Source organism: Nelumbo lutea, chromosome 1 (genome assembly GCF_056320005.1).
Source record: "Nelumbo lutea isolate HS-2025 chromosome 1, American lotus-T2T, whole genome shotgun sequence".
NCBI lineage: Eukaryota > Viridiplantae > Streptophyta > Magnoliopsida > Proteales > Nelumbonaceae > Nelumbo > Nelumbo lutea.
The window spans coordinates 212320941-212336759 of NC_142684.1; the positions used below are offsets into that span (position 1 = coordinate 212320941).

General features: G+C 40.1%; 1 protein-coding gene across 13 annotated transcripts in view; it reads left to right on the forward strand.

Moving 5' to 3' along the window:
- The window catches only part of LOC148880830 (uncharacterized), a 132125-nt gene that overhangs the window by 107623 nt on the left and 8683 nt on the right, over positions 1–15819 (forward strand). For all 13 annotated transcript variants that reach the window (XM_088962882.1, XM_088962880.1, XM_088962891.1 and 10 more), the window contains one exon: positions 13604–13649. In XM_088962882.1, the coding sequence (XP_088819008.1) occupies positions 13604–13649 (46 nt within the window). The remainder of the gene's footprint in view (positions 1–13603; positions 13650–15819) is intronic.

A 15819-nucleotide genomic window follows, 5' to 3' on the forward strand; every position in this document is an offset into this window, starting at 1 on the left:
CAACAGGAGGGTCCTCTTCCATCCCACTAGTCTCCCCTTGAAGAGGATCCGGGGAAGATGGAAAGTAGGATTGAGACTCAAAGAACACCACATCTTATGTGTCATATCTTTTCTTAGTGACTGCACCGTAACACTTGTATCCCTTCTGAGTAGGAGAATACCCCAAGAAAATTCCCTTCGTAGCTCGAGGATGCAATTTGGTCTTCTTCGGATCCTTGACATGTATGAAACATACACACCCAAAGACCCTCGGTGGAAGAGAAAAAACAGGAAGGTGAGGGCAAAGAACAGAAAAAGGAGTCTTCATCCCCAAGACCTTAGATGGCATTCGGTTTATCAGATATGATGCAATAAGGATTACTTGAGACCAATAGGCTTTTGGAACCTTGTGCTGAAATAGTAAAGCTCGTGCAGTCTCCAATAAGTGTCTATTCTTGTGCTCAGCAACCTCATTCTGTTGGGGAGTACTAGCACAAGATGACTGATGGATCATTCCCGCATCCTCCATAAACAAATTTAAGGACCTTTTGAAATATTCAGTAGCATTATCTAACCTGAATTGCTTGATTTTCTTGCCAAATTGTGTTTCAATCATTTTGCAAAATGCCATGGTTACCCGTGGCACTTCATCTTGTGTCTTTAATAAGTAGATCCATGTGCATCGAGAATAGTGATCAATAAGACTAATAAAGTATTGATAGCCATCAATAGAAACAATGGGAGAAGGACCCCAAACATCAGAGTGGATTAAGTCAAAAGGTGCTTGAATTTCATTACTAGAAGTTGAATACACAGTTCTACACTGTTTTGATAATTGACAGACTTAATAGACTAACTTTTGACTTGAAACACCTTGGAGTAATTCCGGAAACAACATTTCCAATGACGTAAACTGTAAATGACCTAGCCTAGCATGCCACAGGTGTAGCTTAGTTAATGGCTCCAAGCTCATGACCGCTCCCAATCGTTCTCTTCGTCAAACTGTCCTGAAAAACACAATGAGTAGGAAAAAAGGTTATTCTACAGTTCAAATTCTTGGTATGTTTTGAAACAGATAAAAGGTTTGAAGAGAGATTGGGGATATGCAAGACAGATTTGAGTGAGAGGTCCTTGCTTAGGTCAATCACTCCTTCCCAGATATGGTAGAGAGGGAACCATCAGCAACCTTCATCTTGTCTTGGCCAGACATTAAATTATAGGAAGAAAATAAAGAAGACATGTGAGTCATGTGGTCAGTCGCACCGGAATCAATAATCCAAGAGGCTGGATCTATGGAACTAGTTGCACTAAAGGCGGAGAAATACCTGATCTAGCAAGGGAGGTGGAAGCAAGGGAATTTGTCCTTAGGCGAGCCAGTGCCCGGCTAAGTACCTCTACCTCATCAACTGTGAAATCCATATACCCATGTCCTTGGGAACTAGTAGTCTGTCCCATGGAACCTCCATCACTGTGACTTACTGCCAGGTTTCCACTTGCAGATTTGCCCTTCTGGTGCTTCTTATCTTTCCTCAATGCAACTAGTTTCAGATGAGGATAGAGAACCCAACAGGTCTCTTTCACATGCTTTTCTCCCCCACAGTCTGTACACTTCAGGTGTCTCTTGTCAGAGAACTTGTTCCCCCTTTGATTTGTAGAAATTAGGGCTGAATGTTCTATAGATTGTTCAACTAGTTTAGTCTGAGCATCAACTTGCATCTGTTTTTTTCACCTCTTCATTTCTCACAAGGTAGTAGACATTCTGTAAGTTGGGCATTTCATCTCTTCCCAGAATTTGAGACCTTATGTTCTCATATATTGGATCTAGGCCAACCAAAAATTTGAATGCTCTACACTCTTCAACTTGTTTGTCATGCTTCTCCTTGTCTCTAGCATTCTCCCAATCAATGATGAGGTGGTGATCTAGCTCTTCCCATAGTCCTTCTAATGTAGCAAAGTATGTTGCAACACTCATATCTCCTTGCCTCAGGGCAACAATATCTTGATTCAGTCTATAGATTCGGGCGTTGTTTTTCTCTGCCCATAGGTCTTAGACACCTTTTCCCATATCTTGGCAGCTGTGGAGAAGTGTTGAACGGTCCTAGCTACCCTTGGAGTCATTGAAGCAAGTAGCCAGGACATGACTATATCATTCTCTCTTCTCCAAATAGCATATTCAGCACTCCCTATTTCAGGTTCTTTCTTCTGCCCATCCAAGTAGCCGGTAAGATCCCGGGATGTGATAAAGAGCATGGCTGAAACAGACCATTCCCTAAAGTTGTATTCGTCTAGCAACACTGAAAGCTAAATTACTGTAACCGAAGTAGCAGAAAAGAGAAAAAGAAGAAGAGATGCTCGAATGTCGAACTACACTACTCAGTCGACAGTACTATTATTTATATTATGATGTAGTACAATGATACAGGAAGTTACTAGAATGCCCCTGATTAGTGATGGGACACCCAGACAACTTAAAACATTAAACAGGATTAGGCCCATTAACAAAGGCCCAGTACAGGACAACTTAAACTTAAGTATAGGCTAATAAGAACTCTTATCAGCCGAATACTCGTACATACAAAGACTTCAATCCAACACTCCCCCTCAAGATAAGCATGGATATCAATCATGTTTAGCTTGCCAAGCATGTCCCTAAACTTTGCTAATAAGAACTCTTATCTGCCGAACTGAACCTATAACCAGGCGAGTTTTAGTGCCCTGATAGGTTGACAGGTTCAGTTCGGCAAACATGGTATTAGAGCACTAAAACTCACCTGGTTACAGCAGCTGCGTCGCACCTCTCTCTATCTTGGTACTGCAAAGAAACCCTAGGTCTGGCCATAGAACCCAGCAGAACCTATATCTAGGGTTTCCCTTGGTTGTAGGGCCCAAGGGGAGTTAGTCCCAGTAGCTGATGCCCTAAGAGACACACATAGCAAGTTGTAGCCATTCGGCTAAGTGAGATCTGTGTAGAACAGATCTGGAAGGGAGGACTGATCTCAGCAGTCCCAGAACAGTTCGTGGGTGAGGGTTCAGCCTGCAATAGCAGTGGTTAGCGTGTGGTAGAAGCCACAACAGTAAGGTCCAGGCTGCGGCAACAGTGGCTAAATACAGCAGAAGGGTTTCAGTTTGGTGCTTCAGCAGTTTGGTGGCAGCTTGCAACAGCAGTAGTTAGAGCAGTACAGCAGAGTGGAACTTGGTATTTCAGTCCTGATACTGACCCTCCAGTCTGAGTTTACAGTGCTGCAAGCTCCGTAAGTCTGAAGTGGTTTCATATAACTTGTGTGACAGTTTTTGGTACTCTTGCAAGTCGGAGAAGATGTCTTTCATATCCGAGGAAGTGTCTTCTAGAGATGTTAGGGCTAGTGGGAGGTCTCCTAATCTGGAGAACCCAAATCTGCACAGCCTACAGATCACAAATGTGTTGCTAGGCTTCAATGCTTCAATGACTCCAAGGTATATATTATACTAAAATGTGTATAATATATACCTTAATTTAAAAAAAAAACATTTACTTTGTGTTAATATTTATTAATTTATAAATTTTAATAATCAATTTTACCATTTATTGACAAACATCCATTAAGAGGAGAAAAGATACTTAATATCAAAATGTGTATTATATATATGGTGTAGTGGTCAACTTGTGGTCATTATAAGTTAATGACTAGGGTTCGAATCATATTACCCTCCTATTTGTGATTTTTAATGGGATATTTTAGTGGCATGTCAAATTCAAATTCAAATTTGAACATTGTCTTAAATATAGCCTTAAATGTTACATTTAATTCAAATTCAAAATTGTATGTTGCCTTTAATTCCATTTAAGACTAAATTAAAAGTGATTTGTAAGACTTAATTAAGAGTAGTTTAATTGAGAGAATGGGAGGGAAATAAAATTTGAATTTGAAAATGGTAAAATTCAACTGGTAGAGCCGATACTTACATTGTATTGGGTTGTATCAAGCCTGTATTGGGCAATACGTACTCAAGACTGGCCCATATCGACCCGATATGAATGATATAATAATACACATTTTAAACCTTGTCCTTAGGTACAAAACCCATAGGCTGAACGAGGAAGGAGCATAGTTTTCAAGGTGCCAAGGCAAGACTAGGTGACAAGGGGGTGCCCTGTCGCCTAGTCGCCTAGGTGGGCACCTAGGCATCGCCTAGGCGATGGATTTTTTCAAGTAAAAATATGAGTTGAAAAACAGTCCTCTTGATGTATGGAATTGTTTGAGATTAGATGCAAACCAGAAAATAAACAAACAGGAGATGATTAAGATGAAGAAGAGAGAGAGAGAGAGCTGGTGGCAATGAGAGTTAGAGTGAGAGGTTCGAACTAAACCTCCCTCTAACACACTAAACATTTTATTAAGTTAATCTTTGAAATATTACAGAGAGGCCCTTGAGTGGGTAAGAAATTACAAAAATAGAACATTAGAGAGTATGGGCCCAGAATAAGGCCCAAAATAACATAACATGAAATGACAGTCTATGGGCCATTCGGCCCATCTCCTCTACACTCCCCCTCAAGCTGAGCATAGATGTTAATAATGCCCAGCTTGCCAGTGTCATGTTGAAGTCTTGCCTTGGAAATGCCCTTGGTGAGGAAATCTGCCAATTGTCCTTCAGCAATAATGAATGGAAGACACACTTCACCGGAGGAGACTCTTTCTCGAATAAAGTGTCTATCAACGTCAATATGTTTGGTTCTATCATGTTGTACCGGGTTGTGCGCAATGTTGATGGAAGCCTGATTATCACAGTACAACATCATGGGTTTGTCATGATCAATCCCAAGTTCTTCCATTAAGGACCTTAGCCACAACAATTTCGAGACTCCATGTGCCATGGCTCTATACTCTGCTTCTCTGGGGGATTGAGCCACAATTGACTGTTTCTTACTCCTCCAAGCGACAACATTACCAGCCACCAAACTGCAATACCCTTAAGTAGATCTTCTATCATCAATATTTCCAGCCCAATCAGCATCAGTATAGGCTTCAAGTTTCAGATGACCATGCTTGGTAAATAGAATTCCCTTTCCTGGAGAGCCTTTCAGATAGCACAAAATCTGTTCTCCTGCTGCCATATGAGTATCTCTAGGAGCATGCATGAGCTGGCTAATACAACTGACAGCCTACGCAATATCTGGCCTAGTCATGCACAGGTACAGAAGCTTCCCAAGAAGTCTCTGAAAGACCCCTTTGTCTTCCAACAAAGTGTTAGATAGTCTTGTATGCCCTTAGCTTCAATCGGATTTGATGTACTTTTGTTATTTAGTGGAAATAAATTAAAGTGCATGTTTGATTCATGTTGTTTGGTATAATTTTGTGTAAGACCCTAAAATTGGACACTTATAGAAACTTGTGTTAGTTTTAAATGTTCACAGCCATTGGATAAGTCTGGGGAGATTTATCCTGCCAAAGCTGATACTGGTGTGCCACCAAGTGTTGGGATGGCTTGTTTCAGCCATTAGGGTAAGACCCAAGGCACATGCAGTATGGGATTGCTTTAACCCTTGAACCGGACCAGATTTCCAGTATTGCCCTAGACCTTGGAGACAGATGGGCAAAGCTGGAAAGTTACACCTGACCCCTAGACTCGATTATGACACATCACTAGGTGTCGGATCGGGCTATCTTTGATGTGTCAATCAGTGAGATTCTTAGTGGGGGTCAAAACCTGGACATGTCGGGGCAGTCTGAGAATTCATCTGAGTGAGTGATCATAGTGACAGGATCAGCCCCTTTGTCGGACAATGGTAATGATCGGCAGTTGATTTCAATCATTGGAATTTTGTTTTGCAAAAATAAGATATATATATATATATATATATATATGTATATGTACGGTTTCAAAAGATTTGCAAAAGGTTTTAATTCCCGGGATCCATGTGAGTAGAGAGTGCGGCACTGTTCCTTGCAACTGAGAGAGAGGTCTTCTCTTGTCGGGTAGTGCTTGATCATTAAGGGCTGAGAGGTTAAGTGTAAGACCATTTAGGATAATACCTGATGGGCTAATCTTGTACCTGCCCACAGTCCCTGGGTTTTTATAAGATGGCTTGGCCCAGGGACCACTTAATGTAAGTGTTGGGCCCATAGGGTCCATGTGATGGGCTCAAGGGGGTCACTGAGTCTTTCAGTGAATTTGGCTGGGCCTTGTAATAAAGGCTGGGCCGAACCCATGTGGCTGGTGTGTAGATCAATGCTTGGGTCCCACGCCATACAAAGAAGCCCAACTGGACAGTAGTTTGGAAACTAGTTAAACACTGAACACTTAATGGGCCAAAAGCCCATTTCGAACTAGGCTGATATGATCACCAGTTCATAGGGCGAATATGTGATTAGTGTTAGTAAAAGGATTGGGTCTTTGACCTTATCCACTCTAAGAGACCAAATTCAAATTAGATTTGAATCTGGTAGCCTCCTGATAAGATCAGGAGTTAACTAACTTAATCTATTGATAGGATTAAGATTAACCTCTATCCAAATACTGATTTGGATTGGGATAACTCCCAAAATATTGGGAGGTTTCTTAATCAAGAAGAATGAGGAGAAAACCCTATCAGAAATATCAGATTTCGAACTAGGGGGTTGGAGTAAACAAGAAACACATCCTGCAATCTGAGATTTGATCTCTCATAGACTCCAGAGAGAAGAGACAATTTTGCCCTCTTCGTCCCTGGAGTTCTCCACCTTCAACCGCCGCCACTACCTGTTGGAAGATTGGATCTTTGCAGCAACAGGAAGTCAAGAAAGCAGTTCTTGACAATAGTCTTGCAAGAAAGACAAAAGGATTCGGTGTTCAAGGTTTCCAGAGGGTTCTTGTGAAGAATCCAGTGTGTAGGACGCACCCTGCTGGTTCCGTTCCATCCACAGCTGTGTCATCTTCAGCAGGAGCGGATCTTGGTTACTTCTTTGGGCGTGAACACCAACTTTGGGAGATATTATTTCTTCGAATCAGGTATAATCCTTCCTGTTTCATTTTGGTTCAGATCTGGTTTGTTTTTGGTTCAAGTAGGATCCTTGAATAATGTATTCTAAATTTAGGGAATATGATTCCCAGTTGGAAGAAGGTAGGAAATTTTTTTGAAATTTGCCCCCCATTCCGCACCTTTCTTGGCGTCCATTAGATGGATCCTACCATTCTTTCACAAAGTTCCATCCGAAGCTGAAAGTTTGTGACTCATATCAATGGGAGTTGCAGCTGGTCTTGCACCCATTTTCCCAGTTTCAGACAACAAATCAAGGACATATTTCCTCTGGGAAATAAGAATCCCATCCTTGGATCTAGCAACTTCTATGCCAAGGAAGTATCTCAACTCCCCCATATCCTTAATCTCAAATTTTGTACGGAGGAAAGACTTAAGGGCCAGAATGCCTGAGGCATCATCACCAGTCACTATAATGTCATCAACATACACAATGAGATACACTGCTAGAGATAGACTTTTCTTCACAAAAGGCGTATGATCTGACTGTGTGTGAAGATAGCTGAATTTAACAAATGCAGCTATAAATCTCTCAAACCAAGCTCTAGGAGACTGTTTGAGGCCATAAAGTGATTTCTTCAATTTACATACCTTTCCTTGCATATCTTTCCCATACATTCCTAGAGGGAGACACATGTAGACCTCTTCATGTAAGTCACCATTCAGAAATGCATTTTTTACATATAACTGATAAAGAGGCCAATCAAAGTGAGCTGCCAGAGATAAAAGAACCCTCACAGATGTCATCTTGGCAATAGGGGCAAAAGTCTCCAGGTAGTCAATCCTATATGTCTGTGTGTAGCCTTTTGCAACAAGTCTGGCCTTGTACCTCTCAATTGTCCCATCAGCCCTGTATTTAATGGTAAAAACCCACTTGCACCCAACTGGGTCCTTCCCTTCAAGCAAGTCCACCACCTCCCAAGTACCATTTTTGTGTAGAGAATCCATTTCAAACTTCATGGCATCTCTTCATTCTGGAATCCCAAGAGCTTCTGATATAGACCTAGGAATGGGGTTAGAGGCAACTGAAGAGAGGTAGGCAAAGTATGAAGGAGAAAGTAGGTCATAAGGAAGGTGTTTGGAAATGCAGTGTGCAGGGCACTTCCGCTTTCCTTTCCTAACAGCAATGGGGACATCAAGATTTGGGAAGGATGATTCCAAGGGGGCTGAAGCAGTACTTGTTATCTCATCTGTGATTGTGAATGTATGAGCCTCATCTGTTGTAAGGGAAACTACTTGCTCATTCCTGGATCGCTGCCTTTGATACACTTTGGAATTATGGGTAGGACGAGGAGGTAAAGAAATAGGGGCACTAGGACAACGGGAATGTAGTGGGTGATCCTCCTTTGATTCATTTGATGAGGATACAGGCTTGTCAAGAGACTCAACTGGGACAGGAAGAGGAAGAGCAAATACTTGTGACTGACTCTCCCCCTGTTGACAATGTCCTTCTTGAGAGGAACCATAAAAAGGAGAAAGTTCATCAAAGGTAACATCCATATAGACATGTCGGGTGCCAGTCTTTGGATCAAAACAACAATAATCCTTTTGTGTGGGGGAGTAACCAAGGAAGATGCATTTGTGGGGTTTGGTTCAAACTTATGTCTCTGCACACTTGGAATGTGAACATAACAGGTACAGCCAAACACACGAAGAGGAATTGGGATGAGATCCTTGTCTGGATGAAGAAGACTGAAGGGGGATTTAAACCCTAAAACCCTGGATGGCATACGATTTATGAGATAAGTAGCAGTAAGTACAGCATCACCCCAAAATCTTGTGGGAACATGTGAGGCAAACAAAAGGCTCATTGCAATTTCAACAATATGTCTATTTTTCCTCTCAGCAACTCCATTTTGTTAAGGGGTTCTAACACAAGAGCTTTGGTGAATAACCCCCATGTCAGAGAGATACAAGGATAAACTCTTCTCAAAATACTCTTTTGCATTGTCAGATTTGAAAACCTTAATTCTGGTATCAAATTGAGTTAAAACAAGCTCATGAAATTGCCTCACAAGTCTTGGGACTTCATCTCGGGATTTCATTAAGTATATCCAAGTGAATCTAGAAAAGTCATCAATAAACAGGATAAAATATCTGTAGCCCCCCATAGAGGATAAGTGGTAAGGCCCCCACACATTAGAGTACACAATGTGAAAAAGAAAAAAAGATCTTTTATTGCTCATAGGGTAATTGTTTCTACAATGCTTTGACAACTGACATGACTCACAATTGAGACTGGACACACTGACTCCCTTAAACAGTTTGGGAAGTAAATGACTTAAAGCAGAAAAAGGTAAATGACCCAACCGACAATGACTCAACATAATTTGACTGACTGACTCTAATGAAGTAGAACCAAAAGCAACATTCTTGGGATGATCAAAGCATTGGCCAGGGGTGTCGAGCAAGTATATTCCATTCGCTTCATGGCCACTCCCAATCACCTTCCGAGACTTCAGGTCCTGAAACACACAGTGAGAAGGGAAAAATGTTACACAACAATTCAATGACTTGGTCAAGCTACTTACAGATAATAAGTTGGTATTTAAATTTGGTACCTGAAGAGTGGAAGATAAGAGTAAGGAGTCTGTAGCCTTGACAGTTCCCTTGCCAGAAATAGGGGCAAGAGAACCATCAGCTAAGGTGATTTTGTCACGACCAGAAAGCAAATCATATGAAACAAACAAAGTGGAAATGTTGGTCATGTGGTCAGAAGCACCTGAGTCAATGATCCAAGGGGTCTTGGGATTACCTGAGGTGGATGCATGGTTAACAAAAGCCCTTATACCTAAGTGAGCAAATGCGGTGGTGGCAGGACTTCCAGAAGGGTTGGATGATGAAGTTACACCTTCAAGCTGGCTGATCATCTTTTCAAACTTCTCATATTCAGCTTTCATGGCTGCCAAATGTGCATTGACAGACTGAACCTCTGTATCTATACTTGTGGCTGCATGTGCACTTCCTGTCTTTCTACTATCATTCTTTTTCTAGAATCGGATAGGGACAAGACTGGGATGCAATTTCCAACACTTGTCCTTGGTGTGTTTCGGCTTCTTGCAATATTCACACACCACCTCCTTCTTTCCTGTGCCACTGGGAGCACCTGTAACCCCTTTGGGTTTAATTTCCATATTTGCAAAATGATCATTGATACTGACTCCTTAAACCTGCACTTGCTTCCTACTCTCTTCACTGCTGACCAAAGCATATGCTTGAGGCAATGAAACCTCTTCCTTCGACAAAATGTTTTGCTTCGTGATGTCATATTCAAAATTCAGCCCTGTCAAGAGCTCAAAGACCCTGTTCCTTTCAACTAATTTCTTGTATGTTTCAGCATCATTAGGGGTATCCCATGTCACAGCCTCTATCAAATCAATCTCTTGCCATAGAGATTTCAGGGTTGCTGCAAGTGACTTCTCCCCCTGCCTTAGATTCTTCACATCACTTCTCAGTTTGTAGGCTCTGGCAACATTCAACTTCTAGGTGTAAGTTTCTACAACACTATCCCAGATTTCCTTAGCCGAGTTCATCCAAAGATAATGTTGACTAATATGTGGCTGCATTGAATTCACAAGCCACCCAATCACTGTGTAGTTTTCTTGCATCCATCTCTCATAAGATGGATCATCCTCTGGAGGAGCTTTCTTGCTCCCAGAAATAAAACCCCATTTTCCTTTGCTACAAATGTGGATTTTCACTGACTGACCAAGCCAAGTAGTTGGTCCCATCAGGTTTAACTGTAGTTACAGCCAACATAGGATCGGCTAGGGTTCCCAAAGTCTGTCCATATTCAGCAGCATTCTTGTTTTCAAGGTTTGAGAAATTCATCATGCAAAGACTCCAATTAGGATTTTAACAAGTTTTCCAAGGTACTGGGGTTCTTGATGAGCTTAGTTTGAGCTGAATAGGCAACAACAACTAGCTCACAGAATCAGTTCAATCTTGATAATTGTGACAGTCCAGCTTGGTGGTAGCTCTTTCTATATTGTTTCAGCCTGCAAGGGACAACCAGCAAACCCCCAAACACAAAGTATTTCAGGTCCCCAACAACCGTTGTTCCAAAGAGAAAGAAAAAAAGTCCACAGTCCTTAAGAGACCTTTTGTCAAACACTCAGTGTGCAGTGGTTAACAACCTACTCTTAACTAGAAGAAATCAGTTCAATAGTGTTTTGTATAGGTCCAAGAAGAGGCTGGGCTGAAAATGAGACTAGTACCACTTAGTCCAAATCAGTTTCAACGGCTTGGCAGTCCAATAACAGTCGAACTGCTCTTCCAAAATAACCCAGAAATTTCTGAGTTGAATCGGTCCAGCAACAATAGGGCAGAATGGAGGAGGGGTTTGAATGCTTTAACAGTCCTCCCAAGCAACAAAAATAACCCAGCAAAAAACTAAGAAACTTACAGTAAGAGAATCTCGGATTTGAACTTCAAACCAGGCCGAACACCTTGCTCTCTGAGATAACTTCGAAATCCTTTTCTTTGATTTCAAATCAGGCCGAACACCTTGCTCTCTGATTCTTCCTGGTCACCGAACCCTTCTCCAAGTGTGTAGAGACTTGGGCACCCTCCAATGACCTCCAATAACCAGGCGAATGACTGTAAACTTTCAGCCCTAGAACCTCCTCATGCAGTTGGCTGAATTAGAACCACATGAGGGTCACGCCAAGCAATGGCCCGCTCTGATACCAAGTTGAAAAACAGTCCTCTTGTTGTATGGAACTGCTTGAGATTAGATGCAAACCAGAAAATAAACAAACAAGAGATGATTAAGAAGAAGAAGAGAGAGAGAGAGCTGGCGGCAATGAGAGTTAGAGAGTGAGAGGTTTGAACTAAACCTCCCTCTAACACTCTAAACATTTTATTAAGTTAATCTTTGAAATATTACAGAGAGACCTTGAGTGGGCAAGAAATTACAAAAAGAGAACATTATAGAGTATGGGCCCAGAATAAGGCCTAGAATAACATAACATGAAATGACAGTCTATGGGCTATTCGGCCCATCTCTTCTATAATATGTATCCCAGGGTAGTTCCCTAGGTTCCATAATCATATTTCCTTAATAATTATCCATAATTTTCATGAGAAAAGTATATAACTTCATGTTGAAGTATAGAAAATCAACATATTCATGAGAAAAAAAGTAGTATAGACACACAAAATTAGTAAAGAAAAAGAAGTAAATGTGTTGGTTAGACTACATTTTAAGTTCTTCCTTATTGGTTCAGGTTTTGAAGTCTTTCAGGATTCAATACAGCATTTAGCAATGTATGTCTTGATTAAAGCCTAACAAATAAGAAAATAATAAAAAGAAATTAATATATAAACACACAAAATGAATATTTTAGTTTAAAAATGTCTATTTTAAAATTATAACCTCAAAAAATAAGAATATAAAAGTTTTGTCTAACACAGTATAGAAAACAGCTTGGCAATTAGGCGAGGCGAGCCTCCAAGGGTGCTTTGTCGCCTAGGCGTGCTGCCTTGACAATTATGGGAAGGTGCCTCCCTAACTAGCCTGCTACTTTCTTAGTTATGGAGGAGACAATATTATCTGCATTAGACCTTCTACTCTACTTCCCTTGGTACTTGGGCTTGCCAATCATGTCCCAACAAAATTCTTTTGTGTGCCTTGGCATCTTACAGTGGCTGCAACAAACATTTTCACACTATTAGACCATTCCAAGTAGTTCAGCCCATCAAGAAGAACAGTAGACACGGGAAAATTCAAACTGTCTATTCTACCACTAGAAGAAAATTGCCCTCCAGAAGAAGTTGAAGTGACAAAACTTTCTGAAGACATTGCTGCAAACTTTAAGTAGCACCCTAGCACACTGCCAGAAAATTCGAACAGTAACACAAGCTGTTATAACACCCTTTGCACACCTCTAACAGTCCCACAACCGCACAAAACAATCTTTTAAACTCCAGACCACTGCTGTCTCGCCTAAACCATTACCGGTTCACACAGATATTAGTACTCCAGTATGCTGTAACCATATTAACTTCTTTCAACAATCAGAAACTGAGAAAAAAGGGCAGAGAAAACACTCCCCTGCGTACAACAGATGGCCACTGCACCTTTCTGGGCCTTCTTAAAGCATAACTGCAGCCCTACAGATCCCCATGACACAGATTTGCTTGCTACCAGAAAAAGACACCCTAACAGCACTCTCACATGCTTTGTTCACTGCTACAGAAATCCCAGACAATAAATCTTGGTCTCACAACCAAGGGAAAATAAGAAAAAAAGGGGAAAAAAGTAATCCAATCAGTCCTGGTACTAGTATTTTCTGTTCTTGCAGGATCCAGTCAATAAGATCTTCTAAGGAGAGAGAAACTAGTCCTTGCTATGACAAATTATGCTCTGATACCATGTAATCTGTCATAGAATATCCACAAGTAAAAGAATAAGAGGAGGAGAGAATCAGAAGAATTTAGAGGATAATGAGAAAGTCAGAAAGCTATCATAAGTGGTGGCACCCACTTTATATTAGAGTTTCTTATAAAATAGCTGACTGGACAAAATTGCCCGTGTCAAAGTACAAAAAGAAAAATGCATCACATGACATATACCAAAAATTTTCCCAAGTTCTCAATATAATGATGCTTTTATTTTTTGTGCAGAATGCGTGATACTCTAGTGCTGACTATGCGAAACTTCCAGAGCAAGGTATCACTTGTTACACAAATCTCCTACTGATTAGTCTTATTGGGAATAAATTGAGATTGATGTGGCTGGCCCTAGAAATATTAATGTAATATCTTGCTATTGAGAACTTAGTACCATATTGAGAATAAATTTGAGAGGGGTCAAAACTTTCCCATTTGCTTTGTTTTATTAGGTAGGTTATTTGGTAACCTACCCAATTAGTCTAGGAAAGCTAGTTACAGCCAATTCATAGGCTGAAGGAATGAGCTAGTAAAGATGTACAGTATTATAATAGGTTGTTTGGCGTAGAATAATTCTCTGTATATAATTGTAATTTACCTTTCCCATATAGACAAAAACTTAAATAACCAATAAACTAAGAATTATAACAATCTCCCTCAAGAACAGTATATATGTCATGCATATCCAACTTGCCAACCAATTGCTTTTTGGAGCTTATAAATGAGAGACACATTTTACCCCATTCAATCTTTTCACAAATGAGTTATAAGCAATATTAACAGCTATCTTGTTACAATTGAGACATTGTTCATAAAACCAGAAAGCCCCACTCATCAAACAAACTCTTTATCCATGTCTTCATATTCAAGTTCTACACTTGATGTCACCACTATGATTTGCTTCTTACTTTTCTATGTAATTGTAGAACGGAGTGATCTTTTCTGTTTTTATTGTGCCCTATGTTATGTTTCTTTACTATTGTGCTTTATTATTAGGCCTGGCCTATTTCATTTAAGACATTATAACTACTGCCACCTAAGTAGGGGCAGACTTGTAGTTTACCTTTTATTACATAACGTATAAAAGATGGAGACTCTATAGAGAGCCCTGCAATCTCTTCTTCCCAATCTCTCTTCTCTTCTCTCTATTTCTCCACTTTGTTTTCAGTGCTGCAACTATTTCTTTTCTGATTCAAATACATAAAACTATCAAGACTAAGTGTACTTAGATCAACAACTTGGTATCAGAGCCTAGTCTCAATCTAGGTTTCTTCTTTCATTTAGCCCTAATCCAGCCAATTGAATAAGGTGATCTTAGGGATCGGTCCTTCAAAGTTTTGTAGTCTGGTTTGGTCCTTTTTAGAGAGTACACACTTTTTTGGGCTGGGTCCTTTGGGAAATGAACATGCCTTCATCATTTCTTTCAATTTCTTGTAGAGAGATTGAGCCAAATGGGCCCTAGTGTCTTTTTATTTCTTGTTTTATTTTATTGTTTTGTTAATGTTAATGGGCCTTAGGTTCAAACTTACGCCTTTGATGGCTGGGAATGTGAACATAGAAAGAACACCAAAAACCTGAAGAGGAAGAGGGAAAATATCCTCATTATGTAAGAGGAAATTAAAAGATGACTTGAAACCCAAAACTCAAAAAGTCATACGGTTTATCAAATAGGTGGCAATAAGAACAACATCTCCCCAAAATTTTACTGGACCATGGGATGCAAAACAAGGCTCCTAGCAACTTCAACCACATGATGATTCTTCCTTTCGCCACTCCATTAGTGTAGGTATAGGAGCTCTAATGAACAACCCCAAAGGTATCAAGGTATGATGAAATGTTCTTTTTAAAATATTCCTTAGAATTATCAAATCGGAATATTTTGATACGAATGTTAAACAGAGTAAGAATAAATTTATGGAAATTCCACACAATGGGTGGAGCTTCATCATGAGAATGCATGAGGTAAATCCAAGTAAATTTGGAGAAATTGTCAACAAAAAGAATAGTTTATTTGTAGCCACCCATAGCAGGTAAACGGTAAGGCTCCCGCACATCATAGTGCACAATATAAAAGGAAGCCAATCTTTTATTACTTAATGGATAAGAATTTCTACAATGCTTTACAAGTTCACATGACTCACAATGAAGTATATAGAAAGTTATTCCTTTAAATAGTTTTGGAAACAAATGACTCAAAGTAGGAAAAGAAAGATGACCAAAACATAAATGACATAACATGACTTGATTAACAAATTCTAATGAAATAGACTCCAAAGCAATTCCTTGAGGTGGTACTAGACTTTTACCAGGTATATCTAACAAGTATATCCCATTCACCTCATGGTCACTCCCAATCATCTTTTGAGACTTAAAGTCCTAAAAGACACAATGGGTAGGAAAAAATGTTAAATTTAGGAACATAGAGAACAAAGGATAAAGCAAGGGGTTTT